Source organism: Salmo salar, chromosome ssa14 (genome assembly GCF_905237065.1).
Source record: "Salmo salar chromosome ssa14, Ssal_v3.1, whole genome shotgun sequence".
NCBI classification, from domain to species: domain Eukaryota; kingdom Metazoa; phylum Chordata; class Actinopteri; order Salmoniformes; family Salmonidae; genus Salmo; species Salmo salar.
Window position 1 is genome coordinate 70,659,846 of NC_059455.1, and position 26,250 is coordinate 70,686,095.

Below are 26,250 nucleotides of genomic sequence, written 5' to 3' on the forward strand. Positions count from 1 at the left end.
CTACCTGAGTAAAAAGTCTAAAAGTATTTGGTTTTAGATATACTTAAGTATCAAAAGTAAATATAATTGCTAAAATATTCTTAAGTATCAAAAGTATAAATCATTTCAACTTCCTTATATTAGGCAAACCAGATGGAGCGATTTTCTTGTTTTTCTAATTTACGGATAGCCGTTGGCACACTCCAACATGATTAAAAACGATCCATGTGTGTTTAGTGAGTCCACCAGATCAGAGGGAGCAGGGATGACCACGGATGTTATTTTGACAAGTGCGTGAATTTGATCATTTTCCTGCCCTGGAGTAAAAAGTCGATTATTTTCTTTTAGAATGTAGTGGAGTAAAAGTAGTCAAAAAATAAATTGTAAAGTACAGATACAAAAAAAAATTACTTGAATAAAAATACTTGAAAGTACTACTTAACATCACTGGTGTGGCTAGGCATATCTGAAACCTCCGAAGCTCAGAGTCAGTGAAATGATTTCTGCTGTAGTGCTTATATACTTTGTATATAAGTCTAGTGGTTCTAGACTTTAAAAACAGAGCTGCCAAACTCAACAGCATGATAAAGGACTCTGCTCTCCTCCATTTGTCCTGAGAGAAATGGGAGGCAGTGGAGCCAAGACAAAACAGAAGTTAATGGAATGAATACACAAACTTAATTACAGTACAAATGTCAACATGAGGAAGAAAAAAAACTGCTCACGTTACTCGCTCCAGCTTAGACGGTAGCTTAAGCGATATTTTCAACGGCTTAAAAAGAAATAAAGAGTATGCCAGGAAGAAAGGTCAAAACTCTGCCCAGTAAAGTAGTATTGGAGTCAGAACATGAAAGGGGAGTTGGAGAAAAATTCAGACAACATTTCAGTGATTTTAAAGATGGTGGCATTAACTCAAGGGCTCTCCATCCCTCTGTGCTTCAAGTAAAAATAAAAAAAATAAATCAACTTTGTGACAAATATCACATCTATTTTGCTCAGGAAGTTCAGTTGCAGTGTGGGGGGAATATTATTCATTTTCTAGAAGAATTGATTGCTGACGATTCTGTGCGTCATTGCCATCCTAACCCACTATTACAGCCCCTCAACTTCCTGGCCAGAGATGTTCCTTCCTGTATGTTACATCAACACATCTAGGGACCATGACGGCATTAGTAGCCAATCACAAGTCTCTATTATTACATTCCAAATGCCTCGACTTCCTGAAGAAAATCAAGCATCCGACCACGGCACTCCAGATGACAAGAGTAGCATAACATGGCGTGGAGTGGTGGCTGATTGCAATCATTGCAGAATGAAGAGTGGGGTAGAGGAGGGTACCGCCCACCTCCTTCCTCCCGCTAGGCTGCCTCTCACCTCTTCCAAAGATAGACCATCTCCCGCAGAGGTGAAAGTGCTGTACTTTTCATTGACAAAAAAAAAAACTACAAGAAACTGGTTTATTTTTTTCGTTTTTTTTTAACTACGACCATTCACATTGTCATCCACATAAATCACTGTACTAACGCACCGTCAGAATGAAACCGCGATATTCAGCTCATGACTTCTGAGGCTGACCTTAACCCACCTGACTGACTGATTTCAATTTCAACATCAAGTTGAAAGTGCAGATAAGGGAGGGAGTATATATGTCCTGAAAAGTTGGAGGTTACATAAGTAGCTGATTTAAATGGTTAGTATTGCAGTGTTGGAATTGTCTTTTTCTCTCCCAGTTGTTAATTACAGAACTTGACAACATCATATTACTGTTCTCTGCCCTGACGGTATCCATAGCAACTGGCCATGGAAAAATTAAGTAGTCGAAGTCGGGAACATTAATCAGTATTGTCTAAATATCACAGATCGCAAAAGTCCTAGTCAATGGCAGCTTTTTGAATAGCCATTTAGTAAACAGAGGGCACAGTAGGCTTATATCCCACAAGGATTCTGAGAATTGTTATTCTACTCCTGTGGTGAAGGAGAATGACCAACAGGAGCGGAGGAAGGCAAGGTGCATTGTTCATTTAGTTTTGAGTTCTGTTGGCATCCCACATATGCCTGTGTGCATTCAACTGAATGAAAAGCTGCACAAAGAAATGACCGTGCAAACATTTACTTTTATTCAACATAACGAATTGAAAACTCTGTTTCTCACTCAGTCTCTATGTTTTTGATGTTGTCCTACTTGGATGAAAACAAACTCTTCTCTTCTGTATCGCTCCATGTTTAAAAAAAAAACATCAGCTGTCATTCATTCTACTGAAAAGATAGAGCTGGGGTAAGGGGTATTGCCCTAGATAGCTTTTTCATTTTTTTTATTAAATAACTTCAGGGGACCAGGACGCCAGAGGGGCTGAAAGTCTCAAGAGAACAGAGACGCTGGTTCTATGGCTCTCTAGTTCTACAGTATCTTAGCAACAGGTTCCTGTCAGTTTAGAGGCTAAAATGAAGAAGTGGTGGAGGTGAGGGATGTAAAGATGGAGAAGAAAAGAGATGGAGGCACGCTCACCTCTTAGTCCAAAATAGAACCAGTCCAATTCAGTCCCATGTACATCCGGTCATTCCGTAGATGGTAAAGTGGCACAGAACTATCATATTCACTTTGCCAGACTCACCTTTCTTATTTATTTAACAGTACGACACCATTATTATACTAGCAGTGAGGGATATTTAATGTTGTATGAATGTCTTATACTAAGTACTCATTTATAAATGCCAGGCTTCTTCAAATATAGTATTTACAGGTACTGCATCCTGATGTTACTGTAAATACCCTGCAAACAGACAGCTTTACACATTAAATCACTAGAGGAGAGAAAGGGAGAGCGAGACCCAGAGAGGGGTGGATGCATAGATGGGGGAAAAAAGACAGAAAGAGTGAGAGCGAGCGAGAGAGAGAGATGGGTGGATGGATGGATAGACGGGGAGAGAGAAAGCTAGCGTTAACAAGGCAAGCTGCTTTTCATCCCTGGTCTGTTTAACGGACTTCATTTGCATGTCTATCAGCAGTGTCAGGGCTCTGAGGAGACGCGGGTCGAGTGAACGACTGTAGCACGATCTGCCAGACGTGGCACTGATAGAACGCTCTGTCATGAAAACGGATAACGTGATTCCTTATTCTACATGTCAGAGGCATGTTCTACATTATTTATTTATATCTGAATGCTTCCCAAATGTTGGGCGGGCAGGTGGCCTAGCGGTTAAAAGCGTTGGGCCAGTAACCTAAAGATTGCTGGTTCAAATCCCGAGCTGACTAGTTGAACAATCTGTCGGTGTGCCTTTGAGCAAGGCACTTAACCCTAATTACTCCTGTAAGTCGCGCTGGAAAAAATTTCTGCTAAATGACTAAAATGTACCTTGCTAAACATGACCCAGGTGCCCAACAGACCAGTGCCCGGTTCTATCTGCAATCACAAGCCTGAACATTTACAGATGGACCAATCAGAACACATCTTTCCCATCTCCCTCTTAAGTATTGTCTAGTCTAACCAGCAATTATGGCACGCAAGTAAAAAAAACAACACTGTCAGAAATCTGAAAGTAAATGTCACATCGTTGTTCAGTGATGACAGTAATTTGTCTGAAGCTCATAATACATTTCTTATAGTAGTTGATGTATTCTGACTATCTTGATAAAATTGTATTATTCCAGCTACAGTTTTCTTAACTGAACATGTCTAATTCAGAAGTGTCAGAGCCTTATGTTTGAACCCAGATTGACATTTCAGAGCTATAAAATGGTGCCATCTGCAATTGCACACTACCATTTTGTTTTTAATGGATTTACAAATATTTCAGGATTTTTATACTCAGCACTTTAGGTACCTTTAAGGTGAGGACCTTAATGGGTTATAACATATGAATTCACTGCAAAACAGTTCTTAGCTGGATTGTGGAAACTTTGATGCTCAATATCCCAGAACTACGCGTCACGCAGATAGAACATTTTATAGTCACAACTAGCCAGATGGCCACAACTAGATAACTAGCAACATTATAATTAAATCCCAATGGAGTCGGTTTTGAGCGAAGCAGATGCCTGTTAGCTACTCCACTGACTCTCAGCAGCTAACTAGTCATGTGCAAACTGCAAATGATAACTGTTTAGCTAACGTTAGCTGCAAGCAAACTGGCACTGGCAGTATGGGATAAAGGAGAGTTAATAAAATGATTTTATTTCATCTTGCTAGATAGCTAGCTTGGTAAAGCAGTTAGTGTTGTGCTGCACTTACCGCCCCATTCGTTTCATATGAAGTGTGTGACTGCCTGGCTCAATTATCAAACTAACATTAAGAGAGTTGGTTGAGTAAAAAAAAATATATATTATGCAGCTTTATTGTTTTAGTTAGAACAATTCAGATGAAAAGGTGGTGGATTAGACTGGGAAAAGTGCCTTATTTTTTATTTATCGTCACTCCTTTCAGCTCCCCTCTCAGGTTGGTACACAGCAGGCCTCGTCTTTTGTTCCATACCGTGTCTGCGAATACAAAGTTTTCGCCCCCACCACTCTCAAAGCTAAGGATCCGGATCACGTACTGCACGTCATTTACCATATAAAAACTATCAGCGTTTGTGTGATGTAGGCTAATCTCTATAGTTGCTGCCATAATGTAGCCACTAGCCAGAGTTCCTGAAGAAAATAACACTACCTCGTTGATTACCTGTCTGCCTCCTGCTTAGCCAATCTTTTGCAATAATGAGCCAAGAGAACAAAAGGCAAGAGAACGAAAGGCCTCCTACTGTGCTAAGTACCCATCGGCCTTCAGTTTTCACGTTGTGTCTGACCTCTTGGGTCTAACAAGGAGCAACAGATCTTAGACAGCAGCCCTAATGCTCTACCTCCTATCCTCCTCTTCTATTTTTCCCATTTTCCTGGCCATCAGTCTTCTCATCCTGCTCTCTCTCTCCGAGTCCAACCTGGCTACTCTGATTGGCAAAGCTGCATTAAGGAGATGCTTTCATTGTTTGCAGGCTCTGTGTGCTTGTACACAGGCAGACAGTCACAGAATGGTGCTGTAGCCCTTCTGTTTTCTCCTTCGGCCTGCTTCTGTGCCTGTCTCTCTTTCCGTCCCATGCCAAATATACACAACAAATGCACTACAACAGTCAACTACAAGAGTTTAAAAGGTTGAACACCAGTAGAAAAGTTAGTGGTGGAGATCCACGTTCAAATGGCTTTATGGAGATAAAATTAACTAGAAAGTTCTTTCCCCGGCACTTAAAATGTACTTATAAAAATACATATCTTCACAGACATATAAAGAATCCTCTACAAAGCAATTATATGTGAATAACTCATTATAGAACATCTCGTAGTATCAACAAGGACTACAAATTCTAGGTTGCTAGCAACAACATCAGCGCAGCGTGCTAGTTAGCTTACATTAACCATCTACAAATTTAGAAGCAGACGGAAGATCTGTGCTATGTGAACAACAAAACATGTACTGCCGACATTCTGGGCAGCGGTGCCAAGTACCTTTCGGCCTTCAGTATCCTTGAGTCGTAACACACGAACTGTCAGATCAGCAGACTTCAACAAGGCATCTGTCCATTCCTCAAGGTATAAAACTAAGCCCAAGCTCCTCGTCTCCTCATGTAGGCGGGACTAGGGATGAGGGTTTGAAATAATTTCACTATTCGAATATTATCATGAATTTTTGTCAGATATCTGGATATTTGAAATACATGTTTGTTTTTTTTAAACTTATGTTTTGACCTGAGCACTGCTGCGCGAGGGAGAGAGGCTGGCGCTCTATTGCTGCAGCTGCGGCGGGGGCGGTGTGTGTGTGTGTGTGTGTGTGTGTGAGAGAGATGGGGCCGAGCAGATGGAGAGAGACGCAGTAGCCACTAGCAAAGGCAACTCAGCTACAGCCAATATTAGCTAACATGTAGCGCCTGTTTTGACTGGAGTAGCCTAGAGAAGCTAGCTAGGTAAGCTAGCCAGCTATAGCTAGCTACTGTAGGCTAATTGAAGCTACATGCTGAGCTTTCTCCCCAACCCCATTCCGATAAAACAGCCTACCTGTTGGTTTCTCATTGTAGCCTACTCTCTCATTTCACTAACTTTTAATTTTGTAATTTTATTCCATCCTGCATTGCTTTAGAGAACTCTTACTCCACTTGCTACACATTGAGCTAATTTAGAAAAAGCCTTTTCAGTGTTAAAATGGGCCTAAATATATATTTTTTTTATTGTTAAAAATAAGTATTGGAACACTACCCTCCGTTCGGATATTTGAATAAGAGTGCACATCCCTAGGCGGGACACCATATGACTGAGGACCTGTCCCACCTGGCTTCCCTGTGGTGTGGGTGGAGGACACAGATGGAGGCCTTTACACCCTGTTTCCAGGCTCTAAACTGGGCAGCGTTAGCACAGAGCAAGACAAGCATCTGGGAGGCAGATTTCTGGAAGTGTAGACTCGCTACCCTGTCCCGCAGAAGTGGGAGACTGTAACCCTAACCCCCTCCATCTGGCTGGTTTGTTTCCAGCATGGAAACATCACCATGGAAACAGACCAAGCCTGGAATATTGAAGGAGAGGATGGCTACTTTGGTATTACCACCACTAGACTGTAGTGGTTCTGTGGTGAGTCACAGAGCACCAATCAGAAACAAACCTGCGATCGTGAATATGACCGCATCACTTACCTTCATAGTCCTTACCTTTATAGCTGCAGACGTCTTTAAAAACTCTCATCATTAAGTTGCTTGATGAAACACATACTGTTCCATTAGAAAACAGCTAATCTGGTAATGGGTTACATAACACTTCCCTGCCTGGTTTAAAGGTGGTGCTCTGGTGGCCTTACCTTGGCACGCTGTCCGCCGTCGTCGTACCGCCCTGGTCACTAGGTGGCGTCTTTGTTTTCGCCGTCTCCTCTACAACAGTGGCCAGACCCTGCTGCTGCAGCTGGTGCTGCTGGTGATGGTGGTGCCGTTGGTGGTGCTTCTCTCCCTCAGCGCTCTGTCCACTACCCTTTGGCCGCTGCCCCTCTTCTTCCTCCATCTCCTCTTCCTCCATCGTCTTCTTCCCCCGGCCTTCTCCCTCCTCGTCGCTCTCCTCATCTAGCATGTCGTCCACCTGACAACAGAGAGGTGGTTTGGTGAGGCTTGGCTCCCCCAGGGTAGGGTGGTGTATACAGTACAGCAGGCCTCTCATTGTCCACCAGAGCGCAACATACAGTACACAAAACCTCTTCACATTAATCATCTGATGGGATCTGAGAACACACTGAACCAACCCCTCACTTTAACTCTTTTCTTACAGTTCGTTCTCTTGCACATCAGGTGGCAACAGCAGTTAACATGGCCCAGCAGCAAATTACATAACAGCTCTTCACATATGGATTCCTCTGGCCTGTTACCAAGTTTAATTATGGTCTATTCTGAAGGGAATAACCTATCAGATGTCTCTCTGCCTGCAAGGAACACCAATCAGATGCTGTTTGGACCTCCGTTATTCAGAGAGGATCATTTACCTGGAAAGTCTAAAGGAATGCACATTAGGCGAAGGCTTTATATTCCTATAGAAAAACAGCTGAGTAAATATTTTCTTTCAATTTAATCTGATACATTATTAGCTAATATAAATGGTGCTGGATGGAATGGCGGAGATTTTTACGCGCTCCTGACTAATTGTGCCATTTTGTGTATTTTTTTGCGCCATCGTTTCCTATGACCGAAAAGTGCTTCTGGACATCAGAACAGCTAACACTAACCTCAATTTGGACGAGTCAGAGATGAAAGACGTTGATTATCCTGGAGCAGGCCCAAATCCCAAATCGCCTCTACCCTCTGTTCTATTGGCGAATGTGCAATCCCTGGAGAATAAACTGGACGAGCTCCGTTCAAGACTATCCTAGCAACAGGACATTAAGGACTGTAATATACTATGCTTCTCAGAGTCATGGCTGAACAAGGACATGGATAATATACAGTGCATTCAGAAAGTATTCAGAACACTTGTAACACACTTTGTTGCATTTCAGCTTTATTCTAAAATGGATTCAATAAATAATAAATCCTCAATCTACACACAATACCTCATGGTGACAAAGCAAAAACAGGTGCATCCTGTTTCCATTGATCATCCTTGAGATGTTTCTACAACTTGGAGTCCACCTGTGGTAAATTCAATTGATTGGACATGATTTGGAAGGACACACCTGTCTATATAAAGGTCCCACAGTTGACAGTGCATGTCAGAGCAAAAACCAAGCCATGAGGTTGAAGGAATTGTCCACAGATCTGGGGAAGGGTACAAAAATATTTCTTCAGCATTGAAGGTCCCCAATAACACAGTGGCCTCCATCATCCTTAAATGGAAGAGGTTCAGAACCACCAATACTCTTCCTAGAGCTGGCCACCCTGCCAAACTGAGCAATTGAGAGAGAAGGGCTGTGGTCAGGGAGGTGACCAAGAACCCAATGGTCCCTCTGACAGAGCTCCAGAGTTCCTCTGTGGCGATGGGAAAACCTTCCAGAAGGACAACCATGTCTACATGGACTGGGAGGCAAGTCAGGATCGAGGCAAAGATGAACGGCGCAAAGTACAGAGAGATCCTTGATAAAGTCCTGAGCGCTCTGGAGCAGGTTCTCAGACTGGGGAGAAGGTTCACCTTCCAACAAGACAATGACCCTAAGCACACAGCCAAGACAACGCAGGAGTGGCTTCGGGACAAGTCTCTGAATGTCCTTGAGTGGCCCAGCCAGAGCCCGGACTTGAACCCGATCAAACATCTCTGGGAGAGACCAGCCACACTCCCCATCCAACCTGACAGAGCTTGAGAGGATCTGAAATGGGAGAAACTCCCCAAAATACAGGTGTGCCAAGCTTGTAGCGTCATACCCAAGAAGACTTGAGGCTGTAACTGCTGCCAGAGGTGCTTCAACAAAGTGCTGAGTAAAGGGTCTGAATACTTACGTAAATGTATTATGTCAATAAATTGTTTTATTTTTTTGCTTTGCCATCATGGGGTATTGTGTGTAGATTGATGCGGGGGACAAAAAACTATTTAAATCAATTTTAGAATAAGGCTGTAACGTAACAAAATGTGGAAAAAGTCAAGGGGTTTGAATACCTTTCAAATGCACAGTACATCTAGATGCGTTTATTTTTTTATGTATCGGCAGGACAGAACGGCAGAGTCCGGTAAGACCATGGGGGCGGTGTGTGTCTCTCTATGAACAACAGCTGCTGCGCAACCTCTAATATTAAGGAAGTCTCTAGGTTCTGCTCGCCTGAGTTAGAATACCTCATGTAAGCTGTAGACCATACTATTTACCAAGAGTTTCTCTATTTTTCGTAACTGTCTATTTACCACCAAAACACGATGCTGGCACTAAGACCACACTCAACGAGCTGTATAGGGCAATAAGCATCCAGAGGCGGCACTCCTAGTGGCCATTGACTTTAATGCAGGAAAACTGAAATCCATTTTAACTTATTACTACGAACATGTCACCTGTGCAACTAGAGGGGGAAAAAAATTCTAGATCACCTCTACTCCACACACAGAGACACACACAAAGCTGTCCCCCACCCTCCATTAGGCAAATCAGAACATAACTATCCTCCTGATTCCTGATTACAAGCAAAAACTCAAACAGGAAGTACAAGTGACGGGCTCAATACAGAAGTGGTCCTATGAAGCGGATGCTAAGTTAATGGACTGTTTCGCTACCACAGACTAGAATATGTTCTGGGATTCATCCGATGGCATTGAGGAGTTTACATCAGTCACCGGCTAATTAGTGCATCGATGATGTCCCCACAGTGACCGTACCAGAAGCCATGGATTACAGGCAACATCTCCACTGAGTTAAAGGCTAGGGCTGCAGATTTCAGGATACAGGACATTAGTCCGGATGCTTAAAAAAGAATTACCGCTAAGCCATCTGACGAACCATCAAACAGGGAAATAGTCAATACAGGACTAAGATCGAATCCTATGACACTGGCTCTGACGCTCGTCGGATATTGCAGGGCTTGCAAACTATCACGGATTACAAAGGTAAACCCAGCCGAGAACTGCCTAGCGACATGCCTTCGACGATCGCTTCGAGGCAAGCAACGCTGAACCATGTGAGAGAGCATCAGCTGTGGTGATGCTGTGTAGATCAGAAAACCAGTATCTGGTGCGACCACCATTTGCCTCATGCAGCACGACATCTTCAGATAGAGTTGATCAGGCTGTTGATTGAGTCCGTGCATTATCATGCTGAAACAAGAGGTGATGGCGGTGGATGAATGGCACGACAATGGATCTCGTTACGGTATCTCTGTGCATTCAAATTGCCATCGATAAAATACAAATTGTGGTAACAGTCGTCCGTAGCTTATGCCTGCCCATATCATAACCCCACCACCACGGGACACTGCTCACAAAGTTGACGTCAGTAAACCGCTCGCCCACACAACGCTATACATGTTGTCTGCCATCTGCCTAGTACAGTTCGAAGGTGAGAATTTGCCGATAAGCAGTTAGGTCAAAACCCTGGTGAGGACGACGAGCACGCAGATGAGCTTCTCTGAGATGTTTTCTGACAGTTTGTGCAGAAATTCTTTGGTTGTGCAAACCCAGTTTCATCAGCTGTCCGGGTGGCTGGTCTCAGACGATCCCGCAGGTGAAGAAGCCAGATGGAGGTCCTGGGCTGGCGTTGTTACATGTGGTCTGCGGTTGGGAGGCTGTTTGGACATAGTGCTAAATTCTCTAAAACTACGTTGGAGGTTGGTAGCGAAATGAACATTCAACAGCACTGGTGGACATTCCTGCAGTCAGCATGCCAATTGCATGCTCCCTCAAAACTTGAGACATCTGTGGCATTGTGTTGTGTGACAAAACAGCCCATTTTAGAGTGGGCTTTTATTGTCGCCAGCACAAGGTGCACCTGTGTAATGACCATGCTGTTTAATCAGCTTCTTGATATGCCACACCTGTCAGGTGGATGGATTACCTTGGCAAAAGAGAAATGCTCACTAACAGGGATGTAAAGAAATTTGTGCACAAAATTTTAGAGAAATAAGAGTTTTGTACGTATGGAACATTCAAGATCTTTTATTTCAGCTCATGAAACATGGGACCAACACTTTACATGTTGTGTTTATATTTTTGTTAAGTGTAAGTTTACTGGCCTGCTATTAGGTGTTTTAATCTAATACAATTAGCTCAAGACCCTAAGGCACCTGCGAATTGGGAATGTCGATGAAATGACTGTTGGTAGAAGTGTTCTGTGTGTTTCTCACTGACAGAAAGTAACCTAACACCAGGCGTAAGCCTGTGGATTCCTGTTGCAGAACGGCTATGTGTTTCCCAAACCCACACTGCCCTGTCTGTTTTTGTCTTTGAAGAAGTTTGTCTTCCTAACGGCACTTTGCAGAATACCTCAGGAGTATGTTGACGGACAATATCGTCTCCCTTTTTCCACATGATCGATAACAGTGCCTGTGGCAGCTCCTGATGCATTTCCAGGAGGCAGGGCCATCTTTCTGTCAGACATGATGTTAAAGTACTGTATACATCACAGAGGTGCAGTTTAAAGTACTGTATGTATCTCTAACAGAGTGGGACTTTAAATTAGTGTAGACGATATATCACAACTCACCAGCAGTCAGATAAGAGGCTGTACATCACATAATGGCAGCAGGGTAGTGGTGTATCAGCTGCCTTGTTCCAGACAGCTAAATAGTTATAATCTAGCAATACAAGAGGCACTGAGATGCTACCAATGACAAAGAGCTGTACTCATTCCAATGGCTCAGAAGATACTTATGTGAAAGAAATAGCACTTACGTTATGCATCCATTATAACTATAACGATAAACAGAGAAATGGTGTGAAATGAATGCAGTGCACTAAAGCTATATTACAGATATTCAATGTCAAACCAAGCATCAACTACCATCAACACGTATTTCTTTGACCGCTAAAGCGCATTTCATCAACAAATATTTTTGACAACTTAAAATCAATGTAAACCCTCACATCACAGAACCGTCTCCAAACACTGCATTGAGTCAATAAGAACCCTGCAGAGCAGTCATCTCCTCTGGCTGTGTTTGGTCCCTCGGAGGCAAGACGGCATTCGCAATAACACGAACAAACCCCAAAATCCCCAAGGAGAGTCATGCTGAGATCAATAGGGATTACAGAGACTGACAAAACAAATGGCTTTTATTAAAATGGCTGATAAACACAACCACTGTAATCCTTGAACAGACAGTCACAGACAACCAAACAGGCTCCTGTTGTTTGCAAAACCATATGCCTAACTTGAATACATTCAGCTTAACCCATCTCTGTACCTGCAGTGGGCAGTGTGGCTGTGCCCAAACAGTTGCCCTGTGATGGGCTCAAATCACTACCCTGCAGAAGCCAGAACGTGGTTCAGAACATCAGAGTGGTTAATAATATATTCCCCAGAACCAGCGTGGTGGTGTGTGTCCGAAATGACACCCAGTAAAATACGACTTGAGTAAAAGTCTAAAAGTATTTGATTTTAAATATCCTCAAAAGTAAATGGAATTTCTAAAATGTACTTAAATGCAAATCAATTTAACATTTTTGACATGCGTTTTTATGGATTTATTTGTTGTTATTCTGTCTCTCACTACCATTAAAATTATAGACTGATCATTTCTTTGTCAGTGGGCAAACGTACAAAATCAGCAGGGGATCAAATACTTTTTTCCCTCACTGTAAGTAGTAGTTTAAAGTTTTTACTTAAGTACTTTACGCCACTGGTAATAAGGGCCCAAGCAGAGAGAAACAAGCCGCAGCAGCAGCACAGCCTCTCAGAACACCAAAGGGAGGCTGCAGGGAGCCAGAGTATTTCGGAGGCCTCGCTATTACGAGGAGCAGTGAAGCCGGAATATAAAGGCAATTCAGAACTTTTCTATTGCAGGCTAAAGGCACTGACCTCTCTACCCCTGAATGAGTGAAGCGCACCAGTGAAGAGTAAAGTGTTAGTGCCTTAAGAAAATGATGACTCTAGGGTTTGGACTGCTGTTTCAGCTGTAATTTTCCATGCATATTCAGCTCTACACCAGTGGCCTAGAAGCTTTAGTAAGAAGCTGAAGAAAGCAGAGGTTAGGGCACTCCACAGGTACACCATAAAACGCTCTGAAATGTTTATTTATACTAAGCAAAAATATAAAATGCAAGATGTAAAGTGTTGGTCCCATGTTTCATGAGCTGAAATAAAGCGTCCAGAAATGTTCCATATTAACAAAGAGTATTTCTCAAAAATGTTGTGGCCAAATTTGTTTACATCCTTGTTGGTGAGCATTTCTCCTTTGCCAAGATAATCTATCCACCTGACAGGTGTGGCATATCAAGAAGCTGATTAAACAGCATGATCATTACACAGGTGCACCTCGTGCTGGCGACAATAAAAGACCACTCTAAAATGTGCTGTTTTGTCACACAACACAATGCCACTGATGTCTCAAGTTGAGGGAGCGTGCAATTGGCATGCTGACTGCAGGAATGTCACCAGTGCTGTTGCCAGAGAAATTAATGTTAATTTCTCTACCAACCTCCAATGTTGTTTTAGAGAATTTAGCAGTACGTCCAACTGGCCCCACAACCGCAGACCACATGTAACAACGCCGGCCCAGGACCTCCACATCCGGCTTCTTCACCTGCGGGATAGTCTGAGACCAGCCACCCAGACAGCTGAAAAAAATTGAAGAATTTCTACACAAACTGTCAGAAATCGGGAAGCTCATCTGCATGCTCGTTGTCCTCACTAGGGTCATGACCTGACTGCAGTTCGGCGTTGTAACCCACTTCAGTGGGCAAATGCTCACCTTAGATGGCCACTGGCACGCTGGAGAAGTGTGCTCTTCACAGATGAATCCCAGTTTCAACTGTACCGTGCAGATGGCGTGTATGGCGTTGTGTGGGTAAGCGGTTTACTGATGTCAATGTTGTGAACAGAGTGCTCCACGGTCACCTCATGTTTCAACATAATAATGCACGGCCCTATGCCGAAAGGATCTGTATACAATTCCTGGAAGCTTAAATTACCCAGTTCTTCCATGGCCTGCATACTCAGACATGTCACCCATTGAGCATGTTTGGGATGCTCTGGATCGACAGCGTGTTCCAGTTCCCAGCAATATCGAATAGAATCAAACTTTATTGCCCATCCAGGATGGACATTTTTCTTTGGCATCACCTTCATTAAAAGGATCACAAACATATACATTCTGACAGACACATTTAAACCAGTCAGTCCATCATGTTGCATACACTAACAGAGGACATATATACATTCACTCACAACTGTCCCAACTGCACTAGATAGATAAGTACATATACAATTTACTTTGTATTTAGTCCGACAGCACAAGGAACGAATGAATGTTTGAACACATTCTTCTTGGCCATGGGCATTCTGAAGCGCCGGCCAGAGGGAAGCCTCTCAAACTGAGGGTGTAGAGGGTGGGAGGGGTCACCAATGACAGCCAGTGTCTTCTTTTTGGTTGCCTTGTGGAACAGAATACTCAAATTTGCCTGCCTGTGGTCAACCAATTACTTTGCTGGCTGTGTTTACTATTGTGGTCAGTTTGCTTTTGCGCCTCACGCTCAGATGACCATACCAGACTGTCATATTGAACGTGAGGATGCTCTCCACCAAGCTGCTGTACACCCTCTCCAGAACATCCTGGCTGACCCCAAACCCCTTTAATTTCCTGATTAAGAACAGGTGTTGGCTTGCTTTAAAAGAAATAGTCTGCGTTCTCTGTAAAACTCAGCTTTATCAATGTGTCCCTAGGTATTTATAACACTCAACCACCTCCACTGGTTGGTCGTTCAGAGACAGTGGTTGGGACATTGGGAAGTTGTTGCCATTGATGATCAGCTCCGTTGTCTTTTCCACATAGATGTGGAGGGCACTTGACCGACACCATTGTTGAAGGTTGTTGGTCTGTTTAAAAAAGAATTAGAGTCCTACCAGAGCCATGTCATCAGAGTACTTAAGGCTTCAGCAACTTTGCACAGCCATTGAAGAGGAGCGGGACAACACTACACAGGCCACAATCAACAGCCTCGTCAACTCTATGCGAAGGAGATGCGTCAAGCTGCATGAGGCAAATGGTGATCACACCAGATATGGACTGGTTTTCTGATCCACAACCCTAATTTAAAAAAGAAAAAAAGTATCTGTGACCAACAGATATATCTATCTATCTGTATTCCCAGTCATGTGAAATCCATAGATTAGGGCCTAATGAATTTATTTCAATTGACTGATTTCCTTATATGAACTGGAACTCAGTAAAATCTCAGAAATTGCTACATATTGAATTTATATTTTTGTTCGGTGTAGATGGATTGGAGCTTGTATCCACTTGTTGGACTCCATTCTCAGAATCTATTCAGTCAGGCTGCCTTCAGTCCCCTGTATAGATATGACCATGAGCCAGGTACGCACACACCTCAAGACTCAATCTGTTTTGCATGAGTTACCTTGGTTACTGGCCCATTCAAACGCAACGATCCAGACAGAGACAGACATGATAATTGACAGCAGGACTTTAGAATTATCTGACGCCCACACAGACAAAGAGATGTACAGCTCTTCCCGCCTCTCGTTCTCCCTTGGACTCATTACGATTTCCTTTCAGTCAATTCACTTCGGTCTGCTTGAATTCTAATGAAAGGACGTGAATGAAAAGCAGTAGACGTGTGGATGGATGTGTATTGATGAAACACAAGCAGAGCAGATCAGTTGGATCCGTCAATGTCTATAAGAAGAAAACTACATCAGCTGAACATGTTCTAGACGACACTGCATCGCTTTGATCCATCCCTTAGAGAACACTTGTCGCGTCTGAAATGGCACCTTATTCCCTACACTACGTTTGACCAGGACCCAGTTAGGGTATAGGGTGCTATTTCGCACCCACCCACTGTCTACTAGTGTGTTGCGATTGGGCTTAAAAAGTTGGGAAGGCTCACAGCCAAACCTGTAATGCGAGACACAGTTATTGGTCGGAGGACATGTCAATCAGAGTGATTGACAGGCAGGCAGACGATAGCAGGCTGAGGCACACATCGCTGTCCATGTCTCCTTTATGAACTTCAGTTAACAGGAACAATGACCCAGAACTGAGAGGAAAAGTATCAGAATACTCCTAGAAACGAGAGCTGTAAATATATGTTTAAGAGTCAAATTAGGAGGCAGATATAGAAAAATCGCCACCCAAGGCTAAATGTAAAATCCTGCTATGAAATTCAAAGCAAATTACTCATAGGAAACTACATGCAGTTCTTGAGTTTGTGAGCTGTCTAAACTGCTACACAACCTTGGGGTTGGAAACAGCATGGCTTTACAAAGAGTTATGAGACCTGTCAGCTCTGGCTTGACCGCATTACACATAATGCACCTTTCTAATTCATATCAGGACATCACGGATGAATTGCATGATCAAAACACATTTTATTTGCGCCAAATACAATAGGTGAAGGGCATGTCATTATTTGAATGGTTTTCCCCCGTTGCCACTCCTTCTCCCGACAGTGGGGCCTGCTCCGCTCCTTCTCCCGACAGTGGGGCCTGCTCCGCTCCTTCTCCCGACAGTGGGGCCTGCTCCGCTCCTTCTCCCGACATGAAGGTGCCGTGCCCAGTTGATAATCACACCAATAATTGCTCGAACTGAACCTAAACTAATTTCACACATATAACAACAGATTAAATAAATTAAGTAAAGTATGATGGGGGAGAAAGTTGATGAGCAAGGGGAAGAACGATGAATTATGTAATCACCAATTGTGAATGAAGAACAGGGCAGGCCATTAGATTGTATTGATCTATTTTAATCTCAAAATGGTATTTACCCTATATCAGTCCACCAAATCCACGCAGTTTTATCAGTCTACTCTGGCCAACTTGGGAGTACATACACAGTGAGAGCGTGCAGAATTTACAACGGCCAGAAGACCAAGACGAATGGATGCACATGCTGCGTTAGTGTTGCTACAAAATCCAAATGAAAACGACTCAGATGGTGGGGAAGAAATTAACCATGACATCTCTGATGAGATTCTTCTGATTCTGAGCCTCAGTGCCAAAAAAGTCCAAACGGTACACCAAGCAGATACCCGGGCCACCACCAAATGAGAAGGTGAGACAGGAGGGGAAGGGACGGCAACGTTTGGGATCTACATTGGGCAGCAGGTGAGCAAGTCTCGGAGAATGTGGTGATGAGGCTTGTGGAACCTTACATTGGCAAGGGGAGAAATGTCACCATGGACAATTTCTTCACTTCACTGTCATTGGCGAACAAGCTTCTTGCAAATAAAACAAGCCTAGTTGGCACCATGAACAAAGTGAGCTCGTTCCCTCTGCGCAAAAGAAGGCACCTGCATAGCCGTTGTACTCCACAACGGTGCTGAAGAATGAAAACGCTCACACTTTACCAATGCAAGGCAAGAAAGAACGTTTCGATCGTGATCACCACGCATACGATAGTTGCCGTCGACGGGGACACAAAGAAAAACGGATACCATTATGAACTACAACCAAACAAAGGTATGTCAATAGTACATAATACGCGTCAACATATATAGATACAGTTCTGCAATGCATTATGCTCTTCTGTAGAACACGTGTTGTTTTCCTATGTGGAAATAATCCTAATGTTTTCTCCTCTATTCTGTTCCATATGTTGGTTTGGATGTTTTGGATCAGATGGCACGGCTGTACTCTGAAAGCAGGCACCCACCGCTGGCCTGTTGCGGTGTTCTACAACAAGCTTGACTTGGCTGCTATCAACACACAAGTGTTGTTCAAGCAGTGCATCAACAAAACCATGGCCAGGAGAGACTTCATCATGAGTCAGGCATACGGGCTACGTGAGAAACCAGGGCCAAGGCAGCAGCAAAGATTCCAAGCGAGCCAAAATTGCACACAGCTCCAGGGGAGGAGACGGTGCCAGGCGCACAAAGAACAGAACCCAAGAGACCTGTACCACCTGCAAGCGACATGTTCGTGGGAAGTGTGTCATGCAAGTGAAAGTGGTGAAGATTTGTGTCGACTGTTCAGACAAGGGATAACCACTAAATGAAATCCAACTGATGCCACTGCATGAAAACACACACCATGTAAGCACAAGCTGACAATAATTGACTAGCATTGCCTTTGTGCTGATTTACCATGTTACCATGTTCCAGCACATACAGTATGCTTTCTGTTTCATAGTTGTAACAAAAGCACTCCACAAATAACATTTTTTGAACAGTTTAATTTGTGGTTTATCTAGTGTTTTGTTTTTACATATAGCCTACAGTAACAAACGAATGAAACTTAACACCTTCACGAACACAAGCAAATTATTATTTTAGCAATAGCATATATGAAATGTATTAATTACACTGTTAGAACGTTGCAGTGTGAATGCTTGAAGGGTCCCTCAAGGACCAACGGTTCTAGTTTAAAGGCAGAAGCCCTGGCTCAGTTTGTCTTGGCAGACTTTTGCTTTACAAAAGAAGCACAAGTGAATGAACTACCATTATACAGTGAGGGAAAAAAGTATTTGATCCCCTGCTGATTTTGTACGTTTGCCCACTGACAAAGAAATGATTAGTCTATAATTTTAATGGTAGGTTTATTTGAACAGTGAGAGACAGAATAACAACAACAAAAAATCCAGAAAAACACATGTCAAAAATGTTATAAAAGATTTGCATTTTAATGAGGGAAATAAGTATTTGACCCCTCTGCAAAACATAACCTAGTACTTGGTGGCAAAACCCTTGTTGGCAATCACAGAGGACAGATGTTTCTTGCAGTTGGCCACCAGGTTTGCACACATCTCAGGAGGGATTTTGTCCCACTCCTCTTTGCAGATCTTTTTTAAGTCATTAAGGTTTAGGCTGACGTTTGGCAACTCGAACCTTCAGCTCCCTCCACAGATTTTCAATGGGATTAAAGGTCTGGAGACTGGCTAGACCACTCCAGGAACTTAATGTGCTTCTTCTTGAGCCACTCCTTTGTTGACTTGGTTGTGTGTTTTGGGTCACTGTCATGCTGGAATACCCATCCACGACCCATTTTCAATGCCCTGGCTGAGGGAAGGAGGTTCTCACCCAAGATTTGATGGTACATGGCCCCGTCCATCATCCCTTTGATGCGGTGAAGGTGTCCTGTCCCCTTAGCAGAAAAACACCCCCAAAGCATAATGTTTCCACCTCCATGTTTGACAGTGGGGATGTTGTTCTTGTGGTCATAGGCAGCATTCCTCCTCCTCCAAACACGGCGAGTTGAGTTGATGCCAAAGAGCTCCATTTTGGTCTCATCTGACCACAACACTTTCACCCAGTTGTCCTCTGAATCATTCAGATGTTCATTGGCAAACTTCAGATGGGCATGTATATGTGCTTTCTTGAGCAGGGGGACCTTGCGGGTGCTGCAGGATTTCAGTCCTTCACGGCGTAGTGTGTTACCAATTGTTTTCTTGGTGACTATGGTCCCAGCTGCCTTGAGATCATTGACAAGATCCTCCCGTGAAGTTCTGGGCTGATTCCTCACCGTTCTCATGATCATTGCAACTCCACGAGGTGAGATCTTGCATGGAGCCCCAGGCCGAGGGAGATTGACAGTTCTTTTGTGTTGCTTCCATTTGCGAATAATCACACCAACTGTTGTCACCTTCTCACCAAGCTGCTTGGCGATGGTCTTGTAGCCCATTCCAGCCTTGTGTAGGTCTACAATCTTGTTCCTGACATCCTTGGAGAGGAGTTTGGAATCTGATTGATTGATTGCTTCTGTGGACAAGTGTCTTTTATACAGGTAACAAGCTGAGATTAGGAGCACTCCCTTTAAGAGTGTGCGCCTAATCTCAGCTCGTTACCTGTATAAAAGACACCTGGGAGCTTTCTGATTGAGAGGGGGTCAAATACTTATTTCCCTCATTAAAATGCAAATCATTTTATAACATTTTTTACATGCGTTTTTCTGGATTTTGTTGTTGTTATTCTGTCTCTCACTGTTCAAATAAACCTACCATTAAAATTATAGAATGATCATTTCTTTGTCAGTGGGCAAACGTACAAAATCAGCAGGGGATCAAATACTTTTTTCCCCTCCCTGTATTTATGATAGAAATATGGATAACTGTAAAGATAAACTTCAAGATGGAAGAGAGAGTCTGTTTAATGTCTAACTTCGGCTCGTGAAGGGGTGGGGGGGTGAGTGTGCTGAAGGGAAGGAGCCACAGTTGTACAGCGCCACAGAGAGAGGAGAGGACTCATCGTTAACGCAAGTCAAATCATTATCCATTCGCCAGCGGTGGTGAGATTCCTTCACAATGGGGCTCAAATCAACACCATCTTTAAAAACGCTGTCCTTGGAGTTGTAAAGAAACCGTTTCAGATGGAGGGAAATGTTTTCAATGTCTTCAGGAGGTAATCTGAAGTACTGTGGAGTCTGGCTGAGAGATAAAAACATTGCTATTTGTTAATACTCCTGCTAGAGGCAGAGGTTTGACAAAGACTGACAGAGAGACTGGGTAGAGGTAGATTGAACTCTCCTACAGACATAGTAAGGTTGATAGACTGACTGGGTAGAGGTTGATTGATTGACACTGGCCAAGGAGAATTCAGAGGGTCAGTTGATCAGAGCTCAACTTCCTGGCCCACTGCTGTTTTCTCTAGGTTATATAGATATATATGAGAGAGCGAGATGCCCTGAGCAGTCTGAAAGGGAAATGTACACGTCAACATACTTCATTGAGGGGATTATACAACCTTTACTGGCCGCCCAGATGATTGGTTGCTTGATGTGAGCCCAAATGTAGTGATGGAGAAGATTACTGATAGAAAAACACTAAATACTGGGAGGAAGAAACATATGTTTTTTTTTGCAAGTCGCCAGCTTAGACAATTATTGTAGACAATCAAACTCTTTCATGCAGCGTAAACTCATTAAAAACAATCTCCCACAGTCTCTCTGTTTAGCTCCTATAGTTCACTCCCAAACGACACAAAGAAAGAGCTTCTCCCAGCAGGGGCATCACACTAGATACTACAAGGGCGTTTAATAGATTTCACTGTCCACTTCCCCAAACTCAGGAAAGTTTTAACTACCACCTGTCAGTCGCAACAAGTACTTACTGGGGAAAGAAGAGAAGAAGAAAATGTACCTGAGGTAGAGTGAGACTAGTGAGGTGACAGACACCCACGCTACAGCTGAGCCTCTCTGACAGACAGAGACCTCCACTGCCACTTCTCTCTCCATCAGTCCTCTCACTGTGCTCCTCGGGGTCGGGGTCAGATCAAAGGCTTCCTCTGTAACACAGCCAAGAGCAGCCTGGAGCCAGTCCAATCCTGATCGGAGCAATTACCCCAGAAAGAAGTTAAATCTTCAAAGCAGCTCAGTATCGTCTTGTCTGTCTGCTCTTAGATTCCAGTCCAACCCTCACAGGGACTCTGCTCTCAGGTGCAGAGATACACAAATATCTGAAATTAAAGGGCATGTAACTCTGCCTGGCTGTCTGATAGGATTTTGTTAAGAGGCACAGATGAACAGCACAGGACAACTTATTTTCTCCATTTTACCAAGAGAAATAAGGAAGCAGCTGCAGTGCTATAGGTTAAGCAAGGACTGTTACATCAGATAAAACCCCCAAATATGGGGTTTATGTGAAAATGAAAAGTTGTAGAAAATCAAAAGAAAGATGTAACCGACAAGGATTAATTGACTTGACATCTAACACCTACTAAAACAGGTACCAATATGCACATCTAAGTATAGAAAGGGGCCATCTTTCCTCGCCCTCCTCACAAGTAACAGCTCCAAACAGTCCCACCTCCTAGTATGTTGCCCGGACAGACAGTTGAGTGGCTGTTAGTGTTGCTGTCAGGTTGCCAAGGACTGTGTAAATGAGGAACTGATGAGGGAATATTCATGGTTCCAGGTTTTGGGACCGATGACGGCGTCGCTCCCCTGGTGATGGAGTGGCCTGGAACGTCCCAGGGACTTTTGTAAATTTACTAATCACTGACGGCAACTGACCCTACAGTACAAACCTCACATAACTCAGACTAGTGTGAGGTTATTAGTCTGTGAGAAGACAGCTAACCCTGTATGGCCAGCTTCAGCACCTTGGACAGAGATATCAACACGTCAGAGAGTAATACTTATACCGCAGAGTTAGAACTAAACCAAGATAGACCACTGCCTGTCGTTTCCAATGAGAACAAAGGAGTCATCGTGGGCAGAACAAGCAAGGAGATGGGCAGAGCCAAGCACGCGCTAGCAAGATCCTATTGGCGCGTTCTAGCATGCGTCTGCACATTTCCATTAAGGAACGCTTATTCTGTGAAGTGCACGCGTCCAATAACTCAATTCACCTTTGCACTCCTACACAGCGCAATTTTTAAAAACTTTTGCATAAGGGTAAAATCTACAAAAAAAAAAAAAACTTAGTCCACTCTGTTCATAGCAGATTATAGTTTTGGGAACAGAAAACTGTATTGAGAGCAAATGTTTCATAGATAAGAAAATGAGCAGAATGTCGGCTAAATCCATCTCGTTCCATCAGCTCCCACTGCCGCCAGTGGGCTTCCTCTCACTACCATATGTGAGAGGAAGTGGAAACGCCAAGACGATGCTTCACATTTATACGTCCAGTGAAATATCTCTCATTGTTCCATCTGTGCTTAAACTCTCTGCAGCGCACACACACACACACACACACACAAGAAGGTGGAGAAGATAAGAAGTGTAGCCAACACCTACAGGGAAACAGATTAAAGTGATTGGAAGTGAAACCTCTACAAATCTACTCCTGAACACACATCAGTCAGTCCTAAAAAAGGACATCTGATTTCTGATGTGGAACAAGGAAAAAGGTCAGAATGAGTTAGGAACAAAGCAAGCACCATCACCTCAATCTGATCAGACACAAAGGATTATGGGGTGAGACATGCAGCAGTGTTGTATTTTAGCATCGGCTCTGCTCTAATCCACTGTGAAGTCTGTCTGCTTGATGTTAAGGGTCAACATGAGAGACTGTCATGGCTGGGTTTGTCCTTTTAGAGACTGGAAACTGATTGGAAAATATTGATGTTGGGATACAATAAGACAAGGTGTATAGGAGGTGTTTTGTAAAAATCAGTAAACTTTTTCCATAGACTATTTCTTTGCTAGTTATAAACCCAACAGTGAAGAATGATTAAAGAGCCTTTGGCGTTACACATCGAATAGCAGCCTCTCTTATCTGACCCCGGCAGCTTGGTCAGTTCAGAGGGAGGCTTTAGACCAGCATCTAAATAAAACTAATCAGCCTGTTTGCATGCAGGCAAATAAACCAAATGAACAGAGCCTCAAACTCTTCATCACCACCATCACAGGCAGGCGACTGGTCTATGGATGGTCTGCCATTTTTCTCAAGGTGATGGGAAACTCTTCTGCTTTGCTATGATTCCCCACCCACAACCTGGGACCCGTTTCAGTCAGAGGCACCCAGAGTGATCAAGATTTTCCCACTGCCTGTCTGACAGGTTGGTTGGCTGGCATAGGCTGATTGGTACAGCCTGGCTTGGTCCCTAGGCCGGAACTCAGAACACAGCCCAATCCTGGAACAATCTGAACCTAGTCCGGCTGGGACAAAGCCAACCAGGAAGGGGAGGGAGAGCCACTCACAGGCATTCATTATGTCTGATTACAGAGATTACTCAGAAAGCTAGAAACAACACATTTTCACAGACAAAAAGCTTTTTCTTCCCATTGTAGAAACATGGAAATCTTGGATGATCCATGCTGAATACGGAATTATTTGTATCCCCCCACTGGCCCTTGTCAAATGTGATACATTGATGTCTTTTCTGGCAGCATCCTATTCGGTTGGTAGCGTGGAAAAGAGGGGACGGTGAGAAGAGAGGAGGCGAGGGGAAGCACAGTAGCCCAATCTCCAAAGCTTCTCTGTCTGTATCCTGTGAAGGCAGAGACACAATGGCCATCTCATTACAACCAACCCCGGGGGAGACATTCCTTGACTGCCCCGTTCCCTTCTGTTCTGTACGGAGAGGAGATACAATGAGACTAATCTCAAAGATAAAGGCTTCTCATTCGCTTGGAGGCAGATGATGTGTCGGTTTTTCAGGGACACGGCATTCTGAGCACTGGTCATGTTTTTCATTTATTTTTCACAAGGCTGGCTCTTCTCTTAGTCATGCTGGGCTTTTGTACTGGTTTGAAAAGGCGAGAGCTGAAAGCTGAAAAGAGGAGTTGGCCGTCCACTGAAACAAGGACGAACTCTAAAGAATAATTATCAAGTCTGGTTGTGTAATCAAACATCCGACAGATTCACACTGACAAAATTAGTTCTCCGCCGAAAAACGTACACAGAAATAATTTTGGTAGAGCATTCATTACAGAGAGCATGGACTAGCTGGCTAATTTCAACCATATTGGGATTCTATCAATCAAAGTAAAGAAAGAGCTGTGTCATGTCCATTCCCTCCCGTAGCACTGCAGCAGTGTAAAATCATTTCTCCATTTAAACCTATTTTTGCTAATAGCAAACCATCTTAGCGTCTAGCCTTCATTGGGTTATTTCTGGTTGTGAAGTAGCGACCTTATTCTTTCTCCTTCAGGTCAGACAGAGGTCAGACGGCTGTCCACTAGGGTCGGACCCCACTGATCTGGTCACTATGTGATCAATAACCTGGAGCATTGAGAGATCATTGGGTGAGCATGAATCACCATGGTGACTGATGAGTTCTACTAGATGTTGTGCTATTAGGTCTCAAAGAAGTCTCTTAGCATCATCACTGGCCTTACACTACTTTACAACCACATCTTAAGGAAGGAAGTTGCTAACTAGTGTTAGCGCAAATGCTAACTAGCGTTAGTGCAATGACTGGAAGTCTATGGTAACAGCTAGCATGCTAGTTGTTACCATCGACTTCCTGTCATTGAGCTGACGCTAGTTAGCATTGGCTCACAAAACTACCTCCAACTTCCTTCATACTGGACGCAGAGACATTGTCAAAATCCCGAAGTATCTCTTCAAAGGTTACTTTTTTTTGTCATTGCACTCATGCAATTTACATATCTAGAATTCATGCTTTTTATCATTGCCATTATAACTTAACACAAGTAACAGGCTTACATGATGAAACTACATTAAATCAGGAAAGTATTCAAATATATGTTAAATGATATCAAAACATCAGCTCTTTGATGAGAATCCAAAACAAATTGGCAATACTGGCTAGGCATAACACTAACTATCCATGTCTTGTAATATAGCTCTGTTTAAATAAATGTGAAGACTTGCAACAGTGTTGCACAGGGTATAGTGAGAACCCAGTGATGTGTGAATGGAGACCCCTACCTCTATAAGAGACCATTATAAGAACTGTAATAATCTTGTTATGTCTGTAAGGTAGCTAGTAACTACTGCACATCCACAACATTAGTGTACATTCAGCTGTCATGATACTGTGCATTTAAGCAATCATGGTATAAGTTCAAGATGAATCAAAAAGACATAGCCTGCCCCATGCTACGACCACCTTCAACACTGAAATCTAGACCTTAAAGGAGTAGGCCACTATTTTACAACATGACGTCAGGTTCTTCACCCTGAAAGTAGGCTATGGGGCAGGATAAATTGTAATCCATAGTTTGGCTTTCTTTGAACAGACACTACAATCTTCAGCTAACTTTAGCCATCGCTAGCTAAAAAGCAATGGAAGGGATTGGGTCATGTGATCCCTCATGAGCAAAATCAACACCATATATGGTTTGGATGTTTCTTAAAGGTGATTTGGCCATTAAAAAAATGCCCCCATCATTACCATTGAGTTTAAGCTTGCGGTGGCTATAGTTAGCTGAAGTTTGTTGTGGCTGCTTAAGAAAAACCAAGCCATGGATTGCAATTTCTCCTGACCCATAGACTACTTTCACGGTGAGGAATCATCTAACATGTTGTAAAATAGTGAACTACTCCTTCAATAGGTTCTAGCCTTTTTTGTTGTTGTCCACGACTAAAACGGAGGGGGTTGAATAACCTCAATTCTGATCAAACAAAAATCCCTGAGTAAAGTATGAGTAGTCAGCCCATGCGAATATCAATCTTTGTAGCGTTGTTGATCAGTCGCGGCACGCAGTCTGAAAGTTAGGCTGTTGGGAGCAGAGCATATTTACGCCCTTCGGCTGTCTGGCTCTCCCTTTCATGATTTATTCACGACAGTCGGAAAGATTTTTGTTGCGTGAAGAAGATGGAAGGGGAGGGGAACAAAATGCATAA

At 43.3% G+C, this 26,250-nt stretch overlaps 1 protein-coding gene across 2 annotated transcripts in view; it reads right to left on the reverse strand.

Moving 5' to 3' along the window:
* LOC106570222 (RNA polymerase II subunit A C-terminal domain phosphatase) overlaps positions 1 to 26,250 on the reverse strand; it is a 120,518-nt gene that overhangs the window by 52,041 nt on the left and 42,227 nt on the right. Inside the window, exon 12 of one of the 2 annotated variants that reach the window (XM_014142316.2) lies at positions 6,792 to 7,063. The exons of the other annotated variant lie outside the window; for it this stretch is intronic. Coding sequence (XP_013997791.1) covers positions 6,792 to 7,063 — 272 coding nt within the window. The remainder of the gene's footprint in view (positions 1 to 6,791; positions 7,064 to 26,250) is intronic. 2 annotated transcript variants of the gene reach the window in all.